The 23738-nt window shown below is 46.0% G+C and overlaps 1 protein-coding gene across 8 annotated transcripts in view; it reads left to right on the top strand.

Moving 5' to 3' along the window:
• Positions 1-23738, top strand: part of TACC1 (transforming acidic coiled-coil containing protein 1) — a 109799-nt gene that overhangs the window by 61087 nt on the left and 24974 nt on the right. For 6 of the 8 annotated variants that reach the window (XM_055081342.1, XM_028481662.2, XM_007127447.4 and 3 more), the window contains exon 3: positions 22617-23709. The exons of the other annotated variants lie outside the window; for them this stretch is intronic. In XM_055081342.1, coding sequence (XP_054937317.1) covers positions 22928-23709 — 782 coding nt within the window. In that variant the 5' untranslated portion in view covers positions 22617-22927. The remainder of the gene's footprint in view (positions 1-22616; positions 23710-23738) is intronic. 8 annotated transcript variants of the gene reach the window in all.

Genomic DNA, 23738 nt, shown 5'->3' with positions numbered 1-23738 from the left:
ACACCTTTATTTACAGATTGTTACCTTTCTTTGAGAGAGGGAATTTTAATTCACGATGAAGCTCTCTATGCCCTTGGAACAAAACTACCCTGTTTGATGTGTTGATTAGATGGCTAGGTATTCCAGACACACGCTGTAGTCCTCCAGAACAGAAGGGGAGAGATAAACAGGGTCAGTCCATAGGTATTTACTGCTGGAGGCCTGTGGGGACTGCAGACTTGTTTGTCGATGCAGTTTGGGTTAGTCTAAATCAGGCATCAGCCAATGATGGCTCATAGGCCAAATCTGGCCTGCTGTTGCCTTTTACTGTTCTGCCTGAGAGCTGAGAATGGTTTCTGCATTTTTAAATGGTGGAGAAACATATTTTGTTTGAAAAATATATGAAAGTTCAGATTTCAGGGCCCATAAATAAGGTTTCGTTGGCATGCAGCCACACTTGTGCATTTCACTGTTGTCTGGCTGCTTTTGCACTAAGATAGCAGGTTGAGTACTCGGAATAGAGACTGAAAGAAAGATGGGCAAAAGCCTAAAATATTTACTGTTCGGCTCTTTACAGAAGAGTTTGCCGACTGAGATCCACACTTAAGACAATTTTGATAAAATTATAAAGTTTAAGTAATTAAACTTCAATTTTAAAAAAGCTACAAGGCTGTAGCTGATTAACAAATGAAATTTGGGCGTTGGGTGCCATTCCTGTAGGCCTGAATGGTCAGGTAAGGCATCACGGAGAGACTAGTTTGGGCTGGCTGTTTGTCTCCCTTGCAAAACAATGTTTTGGTCTGTCAATATACCTAATTTTCAATTGACTAAAAGATCTGAGAAAAAAGGAAATTAGGGAAGAATGGGGAGAATTTTGGAATCATATAGTACAAGTACAGTCATAGAGGCTTTTCACTTTTACCCATTAAGTGTATTTAATGTAACTTTGGGTGTTCGTGAGTTTGTAATTTGACTGTTGCTATGGTGTATTGTTGGTATAGGTTGTGTGGTTGATATGGTGTATTTATTGGATTGTTTTTGACTGTATCTATATAAGACCTAGAAGGGAGATCTTGTTAAAATCTGAGCCTTAGATTTTTGATTCTAAGGCTTTGGGCTACATGTATAAGCAGATATTATGCAAACATTTTTCATGAGGTACTTCTTGAAATGTTCTCGTCAAAACTATGAGTGTGGTTCTCCTAGGGATTTAGTTTTGACATCTTTTCCCTGCTCCTACCGCAGGGATTCCTTTATTAGAATGTCCTAGAAGTAATGGGACTAATAAGGACCCTTAATGTTACCTAGTCCGACAGTTCAACCCATATGGCTCCTTTGACAGCATTCCAGGTTAACGCTCTTATTTTATTTTTATTTTCAATTTTTTTATGTGATAGCCTGTTTCACAATTTAAATTTTTTTTTTTTTTACAATTTAAATTTTTATATTGCACTATTTTAGATGATTGTAAGAGAAAAACGTCTCAACGATAGGCTTGAAAACCTCAGCTACATCACACAGTTCCTTTTTTTTTTTTCTCCCCTGTTTAATGTTTGCAGCTATCAGCTTGGAGATTCTCACTAGTTAGTAAATGGGATCAGGCCATGTTTCTCTGTTGCTTTATTTATAACAATTTAAAGGAGCCATGTAGGGAGCGTCTCTACCTCTATATGGTGCTCCACCCAGGGACAATGTACTCTTGGGGGAAAAGTATCATTTTTCCAGTAGAGACTCAGAGAGTGTTGAATAAAAAACTTGGGGGCAGGGGCAAAGTCTGCCTGCCGGAAGTGAAGATTTTAGTAATTGTCAAAGCAGTATTATTCTTTTAAGGTGAATAGCAAATTCAAGACCTTCTTAAATATTGTAATGATTGAACTCACCTCAGACTTGCATTTCCCGATTTGGGGCTTACCTGAGCATCAGATAAAGCAGTATAGCTTTCTTTGATAGCTTCTGGCAGTGGAGGCATTTTCTCTGGTGTATGGGCGGGGTGGGGTGTGAGCAGTCCGGCTGAAATTACGTTGCTACCACTTAATGTTCCACATAAAAAATGGATGTGGTCTAAAGCCATTTAAACATTTAAAGAGCAGTCATAATACCTTTTCCAAGTGAACAATAATACTGTTCATAGGAAGCCCTAGCAGTATATGCCATTTTGTCACAGTCTTCTAAACTCAGATTAGTGACGGAAAGATCATGGTTGATCCACCCAAAACAGCTGTCTCTGTGGGGATTTGATAACTCTTAACCTTGGGCCTAGGAGGGGATTGCCGTTTCTGAGTTCAAGGCCTCACCCTCACCTTTGGGTGGACGTGAACCTAATTCTATGGGCTCTCACAAACATGATTAGATCCCTAGGGCCTAGATTGATGATGACCAAACTCACAAGAGGATAGTAGCCAAATGGAGTATTTCATTAATTCACAAATGGAAAAATGTAGTCCAGCAGTTCTGTTTGGCAGATACAGACATTGTCCGAGCCAGTCCCTCTGCCGTGTGTCATTGCTGGAAATACGACACCAAATTCTTGATCTCCAGCTTTCCCCCTGCAAGATTCTGACCTAACAGACCACCAACTCTCTGTTTCAGCTGTATTTATCGTATGTATTGAAAGCAATTTTTTTTTCAGCATCTTATTTGATTTTATAACAGTGATGCTATGAGATAGGACACATGTGATTTCCAGTCTAAAAACTGGGAAATCGAGGCCACAGCTTTTACAGCAGTGGGGTCGTAAGTTCAGCTTTGAAGATCACACATCCAGCTCACAGGGAATGTATGAATCTCCCTCTCTTCGCTGACTTAAGAGAAGACCTATCAGAGGAAATAAAAGTTCTTAAAATGTTGCCAGGACAGAGTGTGTGATGGGGGAAAGCATCTTCTTTAGTATCTTATTAGATGATAGTAATTTTTTAAAAAAATCACCAGGGGATTACATCTTTCACATGTGTTAACTTAGCATATGTAACGTATGAAGTATAAAATGTATTTTAAGAGTTTTGAACATCAGAAGTTTATATACAAGTTAGACATCGAGTGAGAAGGGAAAAAAGAAAAAGCATCACAGGGTAAGCAGTGCCGTTGGATTGAAAACATTTTGCTTCCTTGATGCTCAGCTTCTGCTCATCCATGAGAAATAAACAGGGAATGGACACACTCGTCATAGCTCTCGCTTCCCTCTCCTCCTGTGAGTCATGTGTGGGTGAGGAAAGGCAGGTGCCTGGAGACGTGTTCAGTCTCCTGGGACTCTGCCCCTGTTCTGGTGTAGAAAGAAGAGTTTCCAAGAGGCTGGTATTGGTTATGTATTGCTGCATAACAGATAACTCCAAAGCTGATTAGCAGCTTAAACCACTGGACGTTTATCATCTCACGTCGTTTTCATAGGTCTGGAACTTGGGAGCAGCCTAGTGGGGTGATCTGGCTTGGGGTTGCTTGTGAGAATGCAGTCCTGGCGTTGGCTGTGACTGTAGTCATCTGGAGGCTTGACTGGGCCTGGAGCCCCTCCTCGGGCGGCTCACTCACGGCTGGCACCTCGGCCTGGCTGTTGGTGGGAGGCCTCAGTTCTTTACCCCTCTGGTGGACCTCTCTCCATGAGGTTGCTTTAGTGTTCTTGCAGCTCGGCAGCTGCAGCGTCTCTGATGACAGCCTCAGAAGTCGCACTCTGTTATTTCCACAGTATCCTTTTGGTTACACGGGTCCAAGGGCGTGAACACCAGGAGGTGGGGGCTCACTGGGGGCTGCCTTGGAGGCTGCCTGCCACGAAGCCCATTTTGCCTTCCTCCAGGGCCTCTTCCCTGCATCCCCACCCCTCCTCCAGCCCCTCTTCGTAGGGTGCAGGAGCAGAGGAGGCGGGAGCAATGACGTGGGCTTCCGCCAGGGTCCCCGGCCTACTGCAGAGGCATCTGCTTGCTCTGTCCGGAGGCTCCCCTCTTGCCCAACATTCTCCCTCTTTTTCTTTATCCTGCGTCTGCTTCCCAGCTCTCTGAGTGGTTGCTACTTTGTGAGAGAGGCTGTTGGTGTTTTGAGTGCTCTAGTAATGATTTCTTTCTTTTTTTTTTTTAAGAAGATGTTGGGGGTAGGAGTTTATTAATTAATTAATTTATTTTTGCTGTGTTGCATCTTCGTTTCTGTGCGAGGGCTATCTCTAGTTGCGGCGAGCGGGGGCCAGTCTTCATCGCGGCGCGCGGGCCTCTCACTATTGCGGCCTCTCCCGTTGCGGAGCACAGGCTCCGGACGCGCAGGCTCAGTAGCTGTGGCTCACGGGCCCAGTTGCTCCGCGGCATGTGGGATCCTCCCGGACCAGGGCTCGAACCCGTGTCCCCCGCATCGGCAGGCGGACTCTCAACCACTGCGCCACCAGGGAGGCCCTCTAGTAATGATTTCTAAAGAGACGCGCGTTATGGTTGTTCGGCAGCAGCAGAGTGAAGTTCAGGCCTCTGCTGGCTGTTAGCGTGCCCTTTCTCCTCTGCTCCTCCAGCTGGGGGTGCAGCAAAAGGCTCTGGGGAGGGCTTCTGTCTGTGCAGGGGTCTCTGCTCTACTGGAAATGTAGCCTCAGGCGGATCCAGGTGGTTCCAAACCCAGGGGCTCCTCCTGAGTGAGCAGAGAAGCTGCATCTGTCATCGGCTCAGCTTCTGGGCAAGGCTGGGGCTCCTGGGGGTGGACTCCTCCTGATGAGTGAGCCCCACCCTCTTACCTTACGGTCACCTTGGCCTTCAGAGGGTAGGGTTTGGGTCTCTTTTTAAATAAAATAGCATAGGGCGATGGTTTGGAAATTTGAAGTACTTTCATCATCCTTAGTACAAACTTTTCCAGTTGATCGAGTGGATTTCCAGATTATTCTTTACCTGCAGAGTCTTGTATATTAGAGTGAGCCTCTCTCAGGAGTTAGAAGCTTCCAGTACCTGGCCCCATCTCTTACAAAAAGCAAATAAATTACCACCACCCCCCCCCCCCAGCTCCTGGGTTATGTTTTTGTTTTTGTTTTTGTTTTTTGGACGGTGGGGAGGAGGAGGTTTAGACCGTCAGTTTGTTGTCTGGGTTCAGGCAAGGGTGTGCGTGTGTGTTGGTGCTGTTTTTCTGCTGTAAGTGGGGACATCTTAACATTGCAGCATACTTAAAAGGGTCTTGTGCTTTTTCCCACCTTGACTCACCCACTCGGAACCCCCTCATCACTCCCAGGCTCTGGGTGACCTGGGGCCCCAGTGGTTGTCAGGGGAATGTGAGTCCTGCGGCCACCACCCTTAGGGTCTACCCAGCAGTCCTGGAAAAGGCCTTCTTGTCCCGTTAATCCTGTTATCCTGCCCCTGGACAGTGCACTTCTACTCCATTTTAAGGCTGATGTCCTTGACTGAGTGGCTGAGAACGTACGTATATGAAGTATATCTCAACTTCGGGGGAATTAGAGGGACTGGGAACTCACAGATGTGAAACTCTAAAAAAAGTTCACATTTTGGACGCTTCCCTAAATGCTAATACGTACCTTTTTAACAGTCTTCTCAGGTCAGACCCCTTGTGTTTCCCTCCTGAAGCCCTCCATTGGTTCAGACTTGGGAGAGCAAGGGTGGGAGGGAAAGGAGGGGGGTCTTCGGAGGGACAGGGTCAAGTGAAGAGCAAGTGTTGCTCCTGTGGATAGAGCTGAACGGCTTTATCACTACTGTTCTGTGTACTTTTGTTCTGTATGAAAGATGATCAGGTGGGAAGGGGGTCCTGTATGTATCAGACATCAGCTCAGCAGTGACCGTGAACATCAGCTCTGTCTTGAGTGCTCAGTTTCTGCTTTGGGGACACAAAAGGGACCAGGGGATAAGGCCCTGCAGAGCTCAGAGTCTGGAAGGAGCTGGCCGCCTCCTGTTCCCCAGGCCCCTTGGTCTCCGTGGCTTCCCCAGACGTTTAGCAGCAGACAGGTAGTTTTAACAAGGGAATGTGTGAGGGAGATCTGGGAAGAGGTCCAATGTTAAAAATAAATACATAAAAAACTTTTAAACACACAACTCCCCCTACCCCCAAATCAAAAACAAAAGCCTTTTGAGCATGCCAATTGTCATGTCTCTAAGATGGTTCATGTACTTGGCTACATCTGTTGTAGAAAAGAAGAGTGATGTCATTTTTTCACTTCTTTCTGTAAATAGAATTTCTCTAGCATGTGGTGGGCTTCCTTAAGAAAAAATTAAAATCCCAAATTGATGTGATGGTGAGACCTACCACCTCTCTCAAGTATGTGTTCCTACAAGTGACACACATAAGAGACTATTTAAAGCATTTTCTGAAATGTAAGTCTGTGATGTAGTAGAACATTTTGTAGGAATTGCAGGACATGCTTACTCTCTGAGTCTCTCTGTTCTCTCTCTTTTTAAACAGTTTTATTGAGATATAATTCACATGCATACAGTTCAACCATTTAAAGGGTATATACAATTCAATGGTTTTTAATATATGAGCAGAGTTGTGCAACTGTCACCTCAGTCTAATTTTAAGAACATTTTATCACCTCCCCACAAAGAAATCCTGTACCCATTAGCACTCATCCCCCATTTTTCTGTCACCCCCAGTCCTAGGCAACTGATAATCTACTCTGTGTCTCAATAGATTTGCTTATTCTGGACATTTCATGTAGATGGAATTAATACAATACGTAGTCTTTTCTGACTGGTTCTGTTCACTTACCATAATGTTTTCAAGGTTCATCCATGTTGTAGCATCTATCAGTACTTCATTCTTTTTTTATTGTTGATTAATATTCCACTCTGTGGATAAACCGTATTTTATGTACCCATTCATCAGTTGATGGACATTCAGGTTATTTTCACATTTGGGCTATTATGAATAGTGCTGCTATGAACAGTCATGTTCAGCTTTTTGTGTGGGTGTATGTTTTCATTTCTCTTGGGTGTATACCTAAAAGTGGAATTGCTAGGTCATAGGGTAACTGTTTCTAATTTTGAGGAGCTGTCAAACTGTTTTCCAAAGTGGCTGCACCATTTTACATTCCTACCAGCAGTAGATGGGGGTTTTCAGTTTCTCTACATCCTAGCCAACACTTGTTAATCTGTTTGATTGTAGCCATCTTTATAGGTGTGAAGGGGTAGCTCATGGTGGTTTTGATTTGTATTTCCCTAATGACTAACGATGTTGAGCATTTTTCCATGTACTTTTTGGCTGCTTGTATATCTTCTTTAGCAAAATGTTTATCCAGATTCTTTGCCTATTTTTAAATTAAGTTACTTATCTTAGAGTTGTAAGAATACTTTATGTAGTCTAGATACAAGTCCCTTATCAGATATCCGATTGTAGATATTTTCTTCCATTCTGTGGGATGTCTTTTCACTCTTGGTTATATCGTTTGAAGTGTAAAAGTTTTTACTTTTCATGAAGTTCAGTTTATGTATTTTTTTCTTTTGGCCCTCGTGCTTTTGGTGTCATATCTAAGAAGGCTTTGCCTAACCCATTGTCACAGAGATTTACTACTGTGCTTTCTTCTAAGAGTTTTATAGTTTGAGCTCTTACATTTAGGTCTTTGATCAATTTTGAGTTAATTTTTGTACATGTTGTGAGGAAGTGGTGCAGCTTCAGTATTTTGCATGTGGATATCCAGTGCCCCAGCACCATTTGTTGAAAAGACTGTTTTTTTCCCTTTTTAATTAACTTTGCACCTTTGTCAAAAATCAGTTGACCAGAGGTGTAAGTGTTGAGCTTTTGATTCTGTTTCATTGAGCTATATGTCTCTCCTTATGCACACTGTCTTGGTTATGGTAGCCTTGTGGTGAGTTTAGAAATCAGGAAGTGTGAGTATTCCAACTCTGTTCTTTTTTCTCAAGGTTGTTATAGCTATTCTAGGTCCATTACATTTCCGTATGAATTTTAGGATCAGCTTGTTAATTTTGCAAAGAAGCCAGCTAGAATTTTGATAGAGATTGTGTTCAATCTATAGATAAATTTGGGAGGATTGTCATCTTAATAATATTAAATCTTCCAATCCATGAACATGGGATGCCTTTCCATTTATTTAGATCTTCTTTAATTTCTTCAAATACTGCTTTGTAGTTTTTACAGTACACATCTTGCACTTCTTTTGTTAAATTTACTTCTAAGTATTTTATTCTTTTTGATACTACTATAAATGGAATTGTTCTCATAATTTTGTTTTTGGACTTTTCATTGCAAGTGTATAGAAATACAATTGATATTTGCATATTGATCTTGTATCCTGCAACCTTGCTGAATTCACTTATTAGTTATAATAATTTTTGGTGGATTCCTCAGAACTTTCTGTACAAGAAATTGGGTCATCTGCAAATACAGATAGTTTTACTTTTCCTTTTCAATCTGGATGCATTTTTGTTCTTTCTCTTGCCTAATTGACCTGGCTAGAATTTCTAGTACAATTTTGAATAGAAGTGGTGAGAGCTGACATTCCTGTCTTTTTCTTGATCTTAGGGTAAAAACATTCAGTCTTTTACCATTAAATATGACATTAGCTGTGGATTTTTCAGAGATGTATTTTATCAAGTTGAGGAAGTTCCTTTTTATTCCCAGTTTGTTGAGTTTTTTATTTTTTAATCATGAAAGGATGTTGGATTTTGTCAGTTTTTTTTCTGTGTATATTGAGCTGATCATGTGGGTTTTGTCTTCCATTCTATTGCTATGGTATATTACACTAAATGATTTTCAGATGTTCAACCAACCTTGCATCCCTGGGGTAAATCACACCTTTTTATATTGGCCTATAGTTTTTCGGTTTTGTATTTTTGGTGATATCTCTGTTTGGTTTTGGCATCAGGGTAATATTGACCTTATAGAATGAATTGGGAAGCGTTTCCTCCCATAGCTTTTTTTTTTTTCCCATAGCTTTTTGAAGTTTGGGAACAATTGATGTTAATTCTTTTTTTTTTTTTTTTTTTTTTTGCGGTACGCAGGCCTCTCACTGTTGTGGCCTCTCCCGTTGCGGAGCACAGGCTCTGGATGCGCAGGCTCAGTGGCCATGGCTCACGGGCCCAGCCGCTCCGCGGCATGTGGGATCTTCCCGGACCGGGGCACGAACCCGCATCCCCTACTATGTTTCCCCTTTGTGAGTTGCATTTCAAGGGAGAGATTGTGTCCCTTGTTACCAAAGGAATATGAACTAAGATTGGGTTGGAGGGGGAAGTGGTTTGGGGGCCTGTCTACCTCTTTCTTTTTTTTTTTTTTTTTTTTTTTGTGTGTGTGTGTGTGTGTGGTACGCGGGCCTCTCACCGCTGCGGCCCCTCCCGCTGCGGAGCACAGGCTCCGGATAAGCAGGCCCAGCGGCCATGGCTCACGGGCCCAGCCGCTCCGCGGCACGTGGGATCCTCCCGGACCGGGGCACGAACCCGCGTTCCCTGCATCGGCAGGCGGACTCCCAACCACTGCGCCACCAGGGAAGCCCTACCTGTTTCTTGAGGGGTAGCAGAACATAGGTTGTACGCTTTCAGGGTCAGAGGGCATCAGTGCCCCATTAGGACATCAGCGTCAGGCTCTGACCCATCCAGCTCCTGCCTAGACCCGAGAGCAGCTGTTTCCTTTCCTCTGTGAGGAAGAATGCTGAGTCTGGTCTAGTCACTGATGTCTTCACCTCTCCTGTAGCCCATACCTTAGATGCACTACATTCATTCTTCTTACCTCCTCCCAACTTGCTTTTTTAAAAAAATTAATTTATTTTTTAAATTAACTTTTATTGGAGTATAGTTGATTTACAGTGTTGTGTTAGTTTCTGCTGTACAGCAAAGTGAATCAGTTATACATATACATATATCTATTCTTTTTTAGATTCTTTTCCCATATAGGTCATTACAGAGTATTGAGTAGATTTCCCTGTGCTATACAGCAGGTCCTTATTAGTTATCTATTTTGTACATAGTAGTATGTATATGTCGATCCCAATCTCCCAATATATCACCCCTTCGACCCCCTTGGTAAGCATAAGTTTGTTTTCTACATCTGTGACTCTATTTCTGTTTTGCAAATAGGTTCATTTGTGCCATTTTTTTTTTAGATTCTGCATATAAACCATATCATATGATATTTGTCTTTCTCTGTCTGACTTCACTCAGTATGACAATCTATAGGTCCATCCTTGTCGCTGCCCAGCTTGCTTCTAAGTCAACAATAAAGGTCCTTTTAAAATACAACTGGGACTTCCCTGGTGGTGCAGTGGTTAAGACTCGGCACTCCCAATGCAGGGGCCTGGGTTCGATCCCTGGTTAGAGAACTAGATCCTGCATGCCCCGACTAAGATCCCGCATGCTGCAGCTAAAGATCCCGCATGCTGCAACTAAGACCTGGTGCAGCCAAATAAATAAATAAATATTTTTAAAATAATACAACCTACCTGGCTTTCAAAAATAATTACTTTAGTGCTTCTAGAAAGTTCTCTTGCTAAATATGGAGGCACATTCAAAGAGGAAATAACCCATTTAGAAAGGGAAGAGAAGTCGGTGTTGCAGGAAGACCAGAGGTCAAGCAGTGGTGGTTTTCTCTGTAAGAACACGTGAGGTGGCTGTCACGTGAGAAGGTGGTTGTAACTTCCTCACGATTCAACCCTTGAGTGTCTCTGAAGGGTCTTGGAATGTGGCTCTCCTCTCCTTCACTGGATTATAAGCCCCACGTGCTGATTTTGTGGCCCCTTCATGCCCAGCGCAGCATATGCTGCAGGTCATAGGGCCTGTGGTTGTTTGGTTAGATGATTATCTTAGACATAATTTTATGATTTGACTTTAGGGCTTCAAGTCCCGATGAAGCTGAGGGTTTAAACTGATTAGGGAGTGCGGACATGGAGCATCTGGTTTGGGCCTGCATGTAGGATTTCTTAGCACTGTGGCTGACAGTCAGCTTGGCTCACAGCAGCACATTTGTAAAACGTTTGTCATCGCTGGACCCTCCACGTTTGTGGATCACTGTGGGATCAGGCGCCCCCCACCAAGAGGACAGAATGGAGCAGTGAGGGAGGAACAGTCCCATCTGTTTGTTTTGTCTTTTGGCTGCGCCACGTGGCTTAGTTCCCCAACCAAGGATTGAACCCGGGCCCTCGACAGTGAGAGCACCAGAGTCCTAACCACTGGACCGCCAGGGAACTCCCTAGTCCCACCTGTTTGGATGTCTAGCCCAGCTTGGTCACGTGGGTTCTGTACCTCACTTGTGAGCTCTCAGAAGCATGGCACGGGTGGTTTGTTCCTAGACACGGACTGTCCCCTGCTTCCGTCCTGACTCAGATGCCCACCATAGCATTGAACCTCCACCCCAGAACCCTTCTTCCTGGGCTTGTGACCCCATTTGGGTTTTCTCAGGGTCATCCCAGGAGCGGAGAGAAATGAGGTGAATGCAGGCGGCTCTAGAATTAACTGGGGGGCTGTGTAGCATGGTTGAGCCATGACCTTCCTGTGCCCCAGATCAGGCTCCACGCCCCCTCCTCCCTCCTGCTCCCTCGCTCCCTCTGTTCTAACCTTTCTGGGCCATGGTTTCTTCATCTGTAACATGGGCTTAAGGAACACCTTGAAGTACTATATCTGGATCACCAAGCACAGTTACAATAGTAGTGTAATTACGAAGAATTTTTCAGGAGGGAGGCCCTTCAAAAACAGCCCGTAACAAAAATTAAATTCCACCCTGTGTCTTCGAAAGAGAAGGAGAGGTGGGGCTGGGTGGGCTTGGAGCAGGAGTCCTGTGTTGAACTGGAGACAGGAGAAATGGGTAAGAGGGGATTAGGTTTGGGTAAGAAGAGATTTTTGTGCTTAGTAAGAAGGATTCTGGGCTTCGGGATGGGAGAATTGGCTTCATATTAGTCATTTGTTTATATATCTGTAACACTGGGGGATAATGTAATGCTTGTCTAAGGTTTATTGCATGAAAATCATTGCACAATAAACAGTCTCTGGGTAAGTTATTCTGGAAGTGAGGTCAAGGCTCTAGGTCCCAGTGTTTTCTAAAAATTGGTTTCTCTAATAATATATAGCCAACATCTTTCTATGTCAGTAACTACTTCAAACGCAATTTTTAACATGGTACCACAATATGTTGTTTTTATTTTAATCATTGAACCTGGAGTCAGACAGCTAGTAACCAGGAAGTTAAACAGTACCGTGGGGAAACTTTTTCTCTGCTTTTTTTCTGGAGGATGCGGGGGTGGGTACCCCTGCTGGACATCTTGCAGCATCTGGTTCTGTGCGAATTTGCCTCGTTTCCCTTGTGAAGATCATCAGCCTTGGGTAATTGTGAATCAAGCTGCTTTTTCCATCACATGGAGGCAGAACCTTTATCTTGCTATTCGATAAGACTGTATTTATCTACTTGTCCGTGGTCAACCTGTAGCTTACTAGGATACATGAAAATGTGACTAAATGTAAATAGCACTTGTAGTTGAGAGGGTTTTGGGTTTTTCTTGACACCAAATACGTGGTGTCTTTTCAAATACCAGTTCTGTGTGTGGTTGATACAACAACTGAGTGTCCTACAGTTCAACCCTAATCTGACAGTAACTACCCAGAGTTAGCGTCAGACTCCAGAGATTTAAGGGCTCAGTCCCTCAAGGCTGCCCTCACCTGAGGCGCCAGGTGCATCCCAGGTCCCACACTTCTGTCCAGCTTGGCTACAGATTTGGGGGATCCTACAACCCCTCTCAGCTTCTCTACTACAGTGACTCACAGAACTCAGGAAAATACGTTTACTGCTTTATTGTAAAGGGTGCAACTCAGGAACAGCTGAATGGAAGAGATGCAGGGGGCCGGGCACGTCCTGTCCAGGCCTGTCACCCCTCCAGCACCTCTGTGGGTTCACCAACCTGGGAGCCCCGTGAATCTGACTGTTCAAGACTTTTTGTAACCCGACTGATCTCCAGCCCCTGTTCCCACCCTCTAACCACGAGTTGGGTCTTTCTGGTGACCAGCCCCATCCGCACGCTATCTGGGGCTCGCACCCTGAGACACCTCATTAAACTCAGGTGTGATCAAAAGGGGCTTGTTACCAATAACAAGACACTCGTGTCACCCAGGAAAATTCTGGGGGTTTTAGGAGCTCTGTGCCAGGAACCTTGGACAAAGGCCATTTTTATTGTATCACATCTTCTAGTATGAAGATACATACATGAAAATCTTCACCCAGCAATAATTATAACGACAGAGAAATTTGAAAAGCCTCAAAAATTACGTGACATATAGCGTGACTTCAGTGCTTCTGTCATTAGTTTAACCAGTGAATGGATCTTTTAGGCTGGAAGGTGGGGGAGGGGTGCCGCTAAGTGTGAAGGAGAAACACGAAGCGGGAGAGGTGAGTGCAGGTGCCCACGTGCCTGCCCCGAGCTGTCCCAGGTTTGCTGTTTGCATTCGCTTCATTTTTGAAGTTGCTGTTCTCAGGACACCAGAAGGCTTAACAACGCTGAGACTTCTCTCCAGGGGGAAACGGTTAAGTACATACGGCCGTGGAGTTGTGTGATTCAGGTGTTTCGTGGCATCCCCTAGAAACCTGCTTTGTCCAGTAAGGTGGCCTGTCGCCACCTGTGCCTGTTTAACCAAAATCGAATGAAATTGAACGTTCAGTTCCTCCGTCACAGTGTCACCTTGCAAGTTCTCAGAAGCCACAGCGAACCGGTGGCTGTCTTATCACACAGCTCAGACGATAGGACGTTCTTATCCTGATAGAAAGTTCCTTCGGACAGCACAGCCCTCAGTCCCACTCTGCATGTTAGAATCATCTTTTTAAAAGTGCCTGGGCCCCTCACCGGACCAACTAAATGAGGGGGCTCTGGACTAACACCCAAGGATCTATTTGTTTCAGAGCTCGCTAAGTGATTTGCTTCAGGGGCATTTTCAAATCACTGCACTAGATGCGTCCGTTTCCACCACGGGAATATCTGTCCTTCATCTTTCTGTCAGGCACTCCTGCATCCTCCACCACTGCACAGCCAGCTTACCTCATGCTCTTTTCCTACAGCCTGTGTTGTTCCATTTCTGTCTTAAACCGTCTGCCGTTTGCTCGCCAGTTTTACACTTGCTGATGCAGCCAGACTTTGATTACGCTTTCCGCTTCGCTTCTTGGAGAAATGTTTTGTCTGGTTGCGTCGTGCACCAGGATTGTGTTAAGTTACCTCTTACCCTTCTGTGACAGGCTATGTCTGTAGGTCATTTTCTGAAACCAAGTTTGGAAAGTGGTCAAGTGCATCAAAGGTACTGGCTTGGGTGGGATCAAAGGGGATCGGGGCTTCTGTTCCTCTGCGTTGTGCTTGGGGGCGGGAGGCGAAGGGTGCCTGGGAAGAAAGGGAACTTGTCTTGAACTCTCTAGAAATAGGTATGGTTGTATGTAGCTTTGGAAAATCATCGAAATAATATTCATAGTAGACACAAAGTAGAAAATCTAGATAAGCAAATAAGAGAAAAAGAAAAAGAAAACAGACATAGTCCCACTTCAAGGGATGAGGTGTTAAGAAAAATTCATGTACATCGTTCCAGAGTTTTTTCTAGATATTGTTTTTTTATTCTTATGAAAAATCTAGGCATACAATAATAGAAGAGTATGATGAATCTCCATATGCATATCACCCAGTTATAGCGATCAACATTTTGGCATGTTTGCTTCTTTTTTTTTGAAGTATTTATGAGACGTGTTCCCTAAATATTTAAGTGTGCCTCTCTGAAACATAAGGACATTTTTCCTGTTAACCATAAAACCATAATCATAACTAATAAAATTAACCTAATTAATGTTATCTAACCCAGGCCGTGTTTAATCAGGCTTCCCCAGTTCTCCTCAGAATGTCTTTAACATTGGATCCAAGCAAAATCACATATTGCATTTGGTAGAATTATGTCCTTTTGGTCTGTTTTAATGTATTAATCCATTCCCTCCATTCCCACACCATTTTTTTTTCTTACCACATTTTGTTTGACAAGAGGGCCATTGTCTGTATACTCGCCCCATCTTTTGGATTTATCTGTTCCCTCATTTCCTGCAAACCGGACATTAGGTCTAAAAACCTGATTCGGGTTATATATTTATTCTTTTTTAAAAAAAGTTTAAAGAGAATGAAGACGGCCCATCCTTATACTGTATGTGTGCCCACCACCCTCCTTTCCCCTTTTCTTTGTTAGAAAATTCCAGCGGTACAGAAAGCTTCTTTCCACTTTCCCCCAAGGCAGTCAGTCAGTGGTAATTTCCCCTTCCATCTGTAGGGTTTGTGTCTTTATATGTCTAAACTGCAGAAGGTCTCATACCTTGTGCACCCTTCTTCTCCTTGCTCTTTCCACCTGACGTGTCTTGGAAACCCTCGCATTTCAGCACATACAAGTCTGCGTGTTGTTTGACACCCAGATATCAATAGTATTCCCGTGTCAATGTCGCACATTAAATGATGTCAGTCCCCTGTGGTGCTCTATAATAGCCCCCTAAGTGTGTGGGAACATCCTCACCCTTGTACATTTGTGTGCTTGGCCCTCTCTGGGAGCATAATTAAAATAAACTCCTAGCTGAGGAAATCATGAGATAAGCACTTCCTGAAGGATCCCCATAGGCTTTCCCACACATGTGTGAGAGGGCTGACTGGCCCCCTTGCCTGGCCGCTGTTAACGGAGCATCATCAGTATTTTAATTTTTTTTTTTTTTTTTTGTGGTACGCGGGCCTCTCACTGTTGTGGCCTCTCCCGTTGCGGAGCACAGGCTCCGGACGCGCAGGCTCAGCGGCCATGGCTCACGGGCCCAGCCGCTCCGCGGCATGTGGGATCTTCCCATACCGGGGCGCGAACCCGGTTCCCCTGCATTGGCAGGCGCACGCGCAACCACTGCGCCACCAGGGAAGCCCCTGGTATTTTAATTTTTACAGATCTGATGGGTTAAAAACGGTATCCGGTTTATTAATTGTGTGAAAGCGAGTCTATGTTTCAAATGTGTTTTGGCCATTTTCTTTTTTTAGTTAATTTATTTATTTTTGGCTGCGTTGGGTGTTTGTTGCTGTGTGCGGGCTTTCTCTAGTTGCGGTGAGCAGGGGCTGTTCATTGCGGTGGCTTCTCTTGTAGCAGAGCACGGGCTCTAGGCTTCAGGAGTTGTGGCATGCTGGCTCAGTAGTTGTGGCTCGCGGGCTCTAGAGCGCAGGCTCAGTAGTTGTGGTGCACGGGCTTAGTTGCTCCGCGGCATGCGGGATCTTCCTGGACCAGGGCTCGAACCCGAGTCCTCTGCGTCGGCAGGTGGATTCTTAACCACTGCGCCACCAGGGAAGCAATTGCTTGCTTTTTATGAATGAACTGTAGAATTCATTCCTGACTTCAGTTGTTCAGTGGCAGGCACCAGGGACAGTGTCGTTTTTAAGTGGGAAACGGGGAGGAGGTTCATGGTCTGGTGGAGGCTCCACCCACCACCTCTGATTCGTGAAGCCCCTGAGACGTGAGGTTCTCTGTGTACGTTTTCCTTAATTCTCCTTTGATTACATGGGTTTTGTTTGTAAAATGCCCCGTCACCGAGCACGCCCCGTAGTCCGTGCTTCTCCTGCTCCTTTTCCTCCCCACCTTGTGGCCTTGCCCTGTACCAGGCGTGCGGGAGGCAACCCCTGATGTCCAGCCACGACCCTGGTGTGCCCTGCTCGTCTGCCGTGCGAGCCTGTCTCCCAGGGCCTCAGGCGCTGGGCCTCTGCGGGCTGGCAGCGTGGCGCTCCCTCCGAGGGAAGGTCGTTCCAGCATCTGGCCGCTACCAGAGGCCAGGGGCCCCTTTAAGCAGAGCTCCACGTGGAGCCGAGCGTGGAGAAGGGTTCGCGGGCTCAGGCCAGGTGTTGGCTGCCTCTTCCCCTTACGCTGCCCTCTGCCCAGCAGAGCCCAAGCCTCCCTCCGGAGAAGGAAAGCATGCCCCCAGGTCTGATTTCCCACGGGGTGGTCTGTCCAGGCGTCCCTCCCTCCCACACCAGTGCCCCGCCGGGACCACGCCGCCAGCTTTCCCTGGACGTTTGGGGCCCCTTAGGGCCCAGCCATCCACCGCCCTTCAGTCCCATCTCAGTGTCAACGGGTATGGAGCCCGTGACTGAATCCTGTTTAAACAGGCGATTTAAATTTGTGTTTTGGTGCGTGTTCCCTCTCAGACGTTTAGTCCACACTTAAAATTGCTTAAAACAGCACTTGCAGCATTCCCTTGGAATGTTCTCGGAGGTGGCGAGCTTTGTTTTTTGATGTTAGGATTTTTTCCCCCAGTAGCGTAAGAGTTTTTAAACCCCGGTGTGGTGATTGAGGGGGGATTGAAGTTGTAACTATCAAGTAATGAGAGGAGCCCTTTGAGGACCCTAAACGTGGTCCCAAAATATAGTCTTCTGCCCGGTGGTTTCTTTTCCTTTCTTCTTTTTTTAAATAGTTATTTTTTTAAAATTTATTTATTTATTTATTTTTGGCTGCATTGCGGTGGCTTCTCTTGTTGTGGAGCACGGGCTCCAGGCGTGCGGGCTTCAGTAGCTGTGGCACGCGGGCTCTTGAGTGCGGGCTCAGTAGTTGTGGCACGTGGGATCCTCCCGGACCAGGGCTCGAACCCATGTCTCCTGCATTGGCAGGCGGACTCTCAACCACTGAGCCACCAGGGAAGTCCCTGCCCGGGGGTTTCTAAGGCCAGGCTTTGGAGGAGGCCATGGATTTTCTCCCCTGGAGAAGGCTCTAATGTAATTTTTCATTGAGTTTCTGGGGCTTCATGGACCCTCTGAAATTTTACCTCAGAACTCTTCTTCCTGAATTGTTGCAGAGACATTCATTTTCATGTATTGGTTCAGAGATTTTTGTTTTAGCCTCAGAGTCAGGCCTTGTATCTTAGACTTGGATGTGAGATATACTGTTCAGATTTTGAGGTTAGAAGGAGGCCTGGGTGTGTGTGTGAGAGAGAGAGATATAGGAGGCCTGTTCAAATTTTGGCAGCTTTGTCACTTTACATGTCCAGTGTTTATTTGTGTGGTTTTTTCTGTTTTTTGTTGTTTTGGGTTTTTTTGTTGTTTGGCTGCACCACAAGGCATGCAGGATCTTAGTTCCCTGACCAGGGATCGAACCCGCACCCCCTGCAGTGGAAGCACAGAGTCTTGACCACTGGACCACCAGGGAAGTCCCACATGTCCAGTATTTTAAAACCCATAAAAGAGGCCTCTTGTAGCTGAAGGAGAGGAAGTGATGGGCAGGTCTAAAAGGAGCTTGCAGACATAGTTTCGCCAAAAAGTTAAAATCTGAGGGGGGGAAATGTCAAGCATATTTGAGAAAAATGCCAAATCTGCAGTGTTAATATATACAATGTTTTCCAAGTGGTTGCTGTTTTATCTCCTCTCAGATGAGGTTATCCATGTGGAAACAGCCAGCTGAGCAGGTTCTCAGTATACGTGAGCTGAATACATTTCTGAGTTTCAGAAATATTTTGTGTTCATGGCATTTCCCTTCTGCTAAGGTTTTCAGGGTTTTTCACCCACTTGTATTTTAACCCAGTATATTTTCAGCATACCAGAGTACAAAGCAGAAGGTCAAGCTGTTACCTCAGTCTTTAGAATTTTGGCGTTCTGTGCCTTTTCTTTTACAAATATTATAAAGAAGGAGGAAAAAATCTCTTTTTACAGGAGAATAGTCTACGTCGTGTAAAAAAAGCATATAAGGTGTCTGTGTTAGAGCACCCATGGGTGCGTCACACAACGTTTTAGATCTAGCAGAGGCTGCTCGTTGAAAGGCAGAGTTTCATTAACAGCAACAGATGTGACAGAAGTGGAAATGTTGGGCTATTTTTGGATTTCCTCTGTGTTTGCTTTGAATTCATCTGCTGATCACCTCTCTGTCTGTGTTCACCACGCTGCCAGGCAGTGCTGTGCTTGTCAGAATCATCCAAACTCAATAGACTCAATCCAGGGAGAGAGCTTATCAGCGCCCTGGAGGAAGGTTTTGATGGAATGCAGGATTTGTGTAAAAGTGGAAGGATGACTAGAGGGAGGTTAGTTACATAACAGTGCTCCCGGACGAAGAGAAGACCGAGGTTAGAACTCTTAACCAGAGCTTGCATGCGGGATCTTAGTTCCCTGACCAGGGATCGAACCCAGGCCACAGCAGTGAAAGCGTGGGGTCCCAGCCACTGGACCACCAGGGAATTCCCTGAAATGAGTTTTAAAATACAAGAATAAGATCAACGACATCCCATTTCCTTAACATCCCTGATGCTGGGTACCATGCTGGATATTTAAAGTACACCATCTCACTCTGACCAGGGATCGAACCCAGGCCACAGCAGTGAAAGCGCCAAGTCCTAACCACCGGACCGCCAGGGAATTCCCCCAAACTGGTTTAAGTCAATGAGAAGCCCTCCCCCCGCTCCTGCCCGTCAGTACTTTCTCCTGGTGACTGAAGATGCTAGACCAGGGTAGGGCCTGCAGGGAGTGGGCGTAGGACTGGGCAGGTTTACTGACCTGGTACCTGGCCAGAGCTGGCCAAGAAATCCCTGGGCAGGGCTCTTCTGCTCAGGCTGGGGGGCCGAATTCAGGTGAAGGGTGCTCGTTTTCCTTCCCCCTCCCACTTGCTGGGTGGCACGCTTTAGGGTACAGCAGAGCCGCAGGTGTCCCCAGGTTGCCGGGCGGGCTCCTTTTCCATCCCCCGCTCCTCTGCAGCCAGTGGAGATGGGGAAGGGGGAGGGTCTAGAGGAATGGGTGGAGGTGGAGGAAGGTGGGAAGGCCCTGCCCTTTTCTCATGGAGGCGATGAGGGCAGAGATTGAAAGCTAGGAGAGAGTAAGCGGAGGGCGACTCCATAGGTCTCCCCTCGGTCTCTGGGAGGTGTGGGATTGTTGGTGAAGGAATCAGGAAACGGAGACAAAAGTCCCAAGAGGGAAAGGGCGGCTGGGCTGGACACACTGTCCTCGCCTCACCCTTTCCCCTTAACTTATCTCAAGCCTCCGGGGAAAGAACACAGAGGACTCGGGTATCAGTGCCCAGGGCTCCCACATGGGAGACTGGCAGTAAATGTTTAGAAGTCAGTGGCAAGGAGCGGTTGGGAGAGCAATTCTGTAACAAAAGACGATTTTTCTCTGAGTGTCATCAGCTTCCAATGTCCTGCGGTAGAACCCGTGTGTGCCCACTGCCCAGGTTACATCATTGCCCCCATTTGCCCGGGTTTGTCCCCACCGTGACCTTCTTTCTCTTTTTGTTTTGCCGCTTTAGTATTTTTAAAACAAGTTCCAGGTATCATGTCACAGATACTTCAGTATGCATCTCTAAAATGTTTGGGCGCTTTCCTATATAACTATGATGTTGTGATTAATAATACTCTTTTAATTTACAAAGATGGTTAAACTTCAACTTTCATTTTGAATTAATCCTTTTTAGGTAACTTCTTTTTAGAAAAAAAAGATAATCAACCTCTATTTAAAATTTTAGAATAAAATATGCTGAGGCTCAAAGACGCAATGTAGGAGGGAGATACCTTACAGCTAAGTAGTATCCAGTGTGACTTCGAAGGTAGTCTGTCTCGTGCACATCATGGCTTCAGTTAGGTCAAGTACTAGTTGCAGCCCAGATCTGCCTGCGCTACTTACTTCCTACTCAGCATCTCTGCTTCAGGGTCCCAGACAGCTCTCGGTATCCAGGGCCAACCTCCCCGCCCCAGCCCCACAGCCCCAAGCTCTTCGGCTGGTACCCCTGAATCTCGTTGAACAGTAATACCATCCTCTCGTTCCACGAGCTGAGAACGTACGAGTCATCTTTGATGCCTCCTTCTCTTTCAGTCCTACATCCAGCCTGTCACCAAGCCTTATCAAATTTCACCTCATTTTCTCAGTTACTGTGCACTTCTCTTCCTGTCCATTAGCACCGCCCTAGTCGAAGCCCCAGAATAACATGACAGCGGTTCTGTCTGTTCCATTTTGACCTCCTTCCACATTTCAACTGGAGAGAGCTGTTGAGAACGTAAATCTGATTTCGATCCACCCCTGCTTCAGCGCTCTCTGTGGCTCACGTAAAATAAGCGGTAACTGTCTGTACTTTGGTATAATCAAGACTGGATTGTATTCAACCGACTGATGCTAGGGTGTGAGCAGGTGTGCCCAGACCCAGCCTGGCTTCTAACTGAGCCTGTTGCATGTAGATTTTTGCAGCCCTGGGGTTTTGATGCTGTGCTTTCACTGTTGCTTGTCTACCCTCCCGCCCACCATCAGCACAGAGAAACAGTCAATAACACCTGCATCACAGCTCAAATATATGGAGAGAGAATAGAGAGTCTGTACACACACAAGTGAAGTTGTCAGTACACTTTAAAACGTTCTCGTTAAAATTCTGTGTGAAATGCAGTTGTTTTAAATTTTTTTATTTTGAAAGGTTTCAAGGGTACACGATAGAGAAAATAGTACAGTGGAAACTCCTATATACCCATCCCTGGATTCAGCAGTTATCAAGATTTTGCCACATTTGCTTTCTCTTTTTAAAAAATATCCTTTTGAAGTATGTTAAATCCCAGGTATCACGCATTGAGAGCTTTTTAAAAAATTACAGTATTAATAATAGTTAAATATATCTTTAAGAACAAGACATATTGGACATTGGTTAGAATATCTAAAGCATCTGTGCAGAATAGTTTGTAAACCACTGCCCAATTCCAGCCATAGAGGAATCGTGTAACAAGATGTGCGAGTGCTTTAAAAAAAACTCTCCCAGGGATGCTCAGTTCTTTGATCCTGGATTAGGATTACCGTCAAGAAGTAGGATTAGATGGTCATCTCTGAGTGTCCCTTAAATCATGAGATACTATGATAATAACCAGTTTACTCAGTCTTTGCTGCTACTCTTTTATCACTTCACATATGTAAGTCAGGAAAGCACTATCTTAGTTTGTGCTTTAAAGAAATACCTTCATTTACACCTTCCTGATTGGAGTGTTTCTCCTTATAAAACCCCAATTAAAAAGGATCTTTCATTTTCACAAATGATTTGAGAAGATTCCTGGCCAGCTTAGAGGCGAAGCTTCTAAAGAAGAAGTAACTTTATTGTTTTAAGATTTGTGTTTTAGTAAAATAAGGGCTGTTTGTTCATAAAGCCACTTTGCTATCTCTGCTTTTGCTAATTAGTTTTTTTATTTGGCCCTTTCCGTTTTTAAGTGTACAGAGAAGTTATTCTGAGCAGGCCATGATGACTTTTTCATTTAATTTTAAAACAGTCCAGTTATTTAAACTCTATTCTGAGGAAGAGGGAATACTTAACATCCAGAGATTAAAACCCGCTTACTGCATAAAATCCGGACCCTGAAACTCTCAGGCAGTGAGTGCCTGGGAACTGTGTCCGTGCCAGGTGAGATCCCTGTACCTGAGTTGTCAGCATCCAAAGTTTCTTCCAGACCAGTCGTTTTAACCTGAGGAATTTTAACATCATATTAATATGCTTTGCAGAGGGCCCATGATCTAGTTAGCCATTTCCTAAATGGCTCTGTTTGGTATAATTACTATTTGTATGACTTGGATAGTACACACACACCGTTTGGGCTGGGAAGATTCGCTTTAGAGTGTAGTACCAGCCGTCCGCCTTCAGGCCACACCGCCATCGTTGCGGAACCTTAGGGGTGCTTCGTAAAAGCAAAGAGGGCAGACCTTGCCGATTGTGTGGCTTCAGCTAGTGGAGAATATTCACCAATGCTGAAAAGGTAATTTGTTAACAGACGGCTTTTGTGTTTTGTTTTAGACTCACAAGAAGTGGACGAACAGCTGGTAGCAGAAGTGGTTGAAAAATGGTCGCCTGAGGCTGGTTCTAGACCCTCAGAAAACGAGGCAGCTCAGCATGCTACTGAGTCTTACTCAATCAAGGGTTTCAGAGAAGAACCTGAACACGATGTGAGCAAAATCTCTGTCGTGAGGCCGTTTTCCGTAGAAACCAAGAATTCCACGGCACCCCGGGGGCCGCCTGGCCCAGCAGCGGCTCATGGCTGCGCGGCCGCAGCCCTAGGCCAGGCCGGGCCCTGCCCCCGCGCGCCGGGCGCCGCCCAGGACCAGGCGATGACCGAGGGCGCCATGGGGGCCACGCCGGAGGCCTCGGCGGAAGCTGACCCGGAGGCGGGGAGCCCGTGTCCGGAGCCTGGGGCCAGCAGAAGCAGGCTGCGGAAGCCCAGGCCCCTCCCCGCGAGGAAGAAGGCGGCAGGCGGCGGGGTCTTCGAAGCCCACCCCGCCCCGGAGGGCGCGCGTCTTCCCCGGGCGGACCGCCAGTCCGGTCCCGACGGAGCGGCTGGGAACGCCTCCACCCCAGCCCTGCTAGGAGGTGACAGGAGCCAGAAGTCACCCCCCGAGGTGAGGGAGACACCGTGTGCCCCCGGCGGTGACACCCGCCACTCGGGGGCTGAGCTGCCGGTGGCGGTGAGGAGCTCCCCTCTGAAACTGGAGTTTGACTTCACGGAAGACGTGGAGACTGTGGAGTCCAGGAAAGCCCTCCCGAGGAAACCCGGCCAGAAACCGGGCTGCAGGGTGACGCCCAAGGTTCAGAAAGACGGCGCCGGGGAGCCAGGAGGCGCCCCGGGGGCAGGGGCGTCCTCAGAGCCGGGTCCCCGCCCGTGTCCCGGGGAGAGCCCCGACTTCGGGCCCTTTGGGGGCCACTCCCCGCTGCAGTGCTCGCCCCTGCTCTCGGCTCAGGGCTCCTACCACTTTGACCCAGATCACTTTGACGAATCCATGGATCCCTTTAAACCCGCTATGACTTTAACGACCAGTGACTTTGGTTCTCCTGCTGGTAGTCATATTAGTGAAATCTTAGAATCACCCAAGAAGGCAAAGTCGCGTTTGATAACGTGAGTGAGACGGGCGTGGGCCTTGTGTT

This window comes from Physeter macrocephalus, chromosome 20, assembly GCF_002837175.3.
Source record: "Physeter macrocephalus isolate SW-GA chromosome 20, ASM283717v5, whole genome shotgun sequence".
NCBI classification, from domain to species: Eukaryota; Metazoa; Chordata; class Mammalia; order Artiodactyla; family Physeteridae; genus Physeter; species Physeter macrocephalus.
This window is presented reverse-complemented; position numbering and strand designations above follow the sequence as displayed.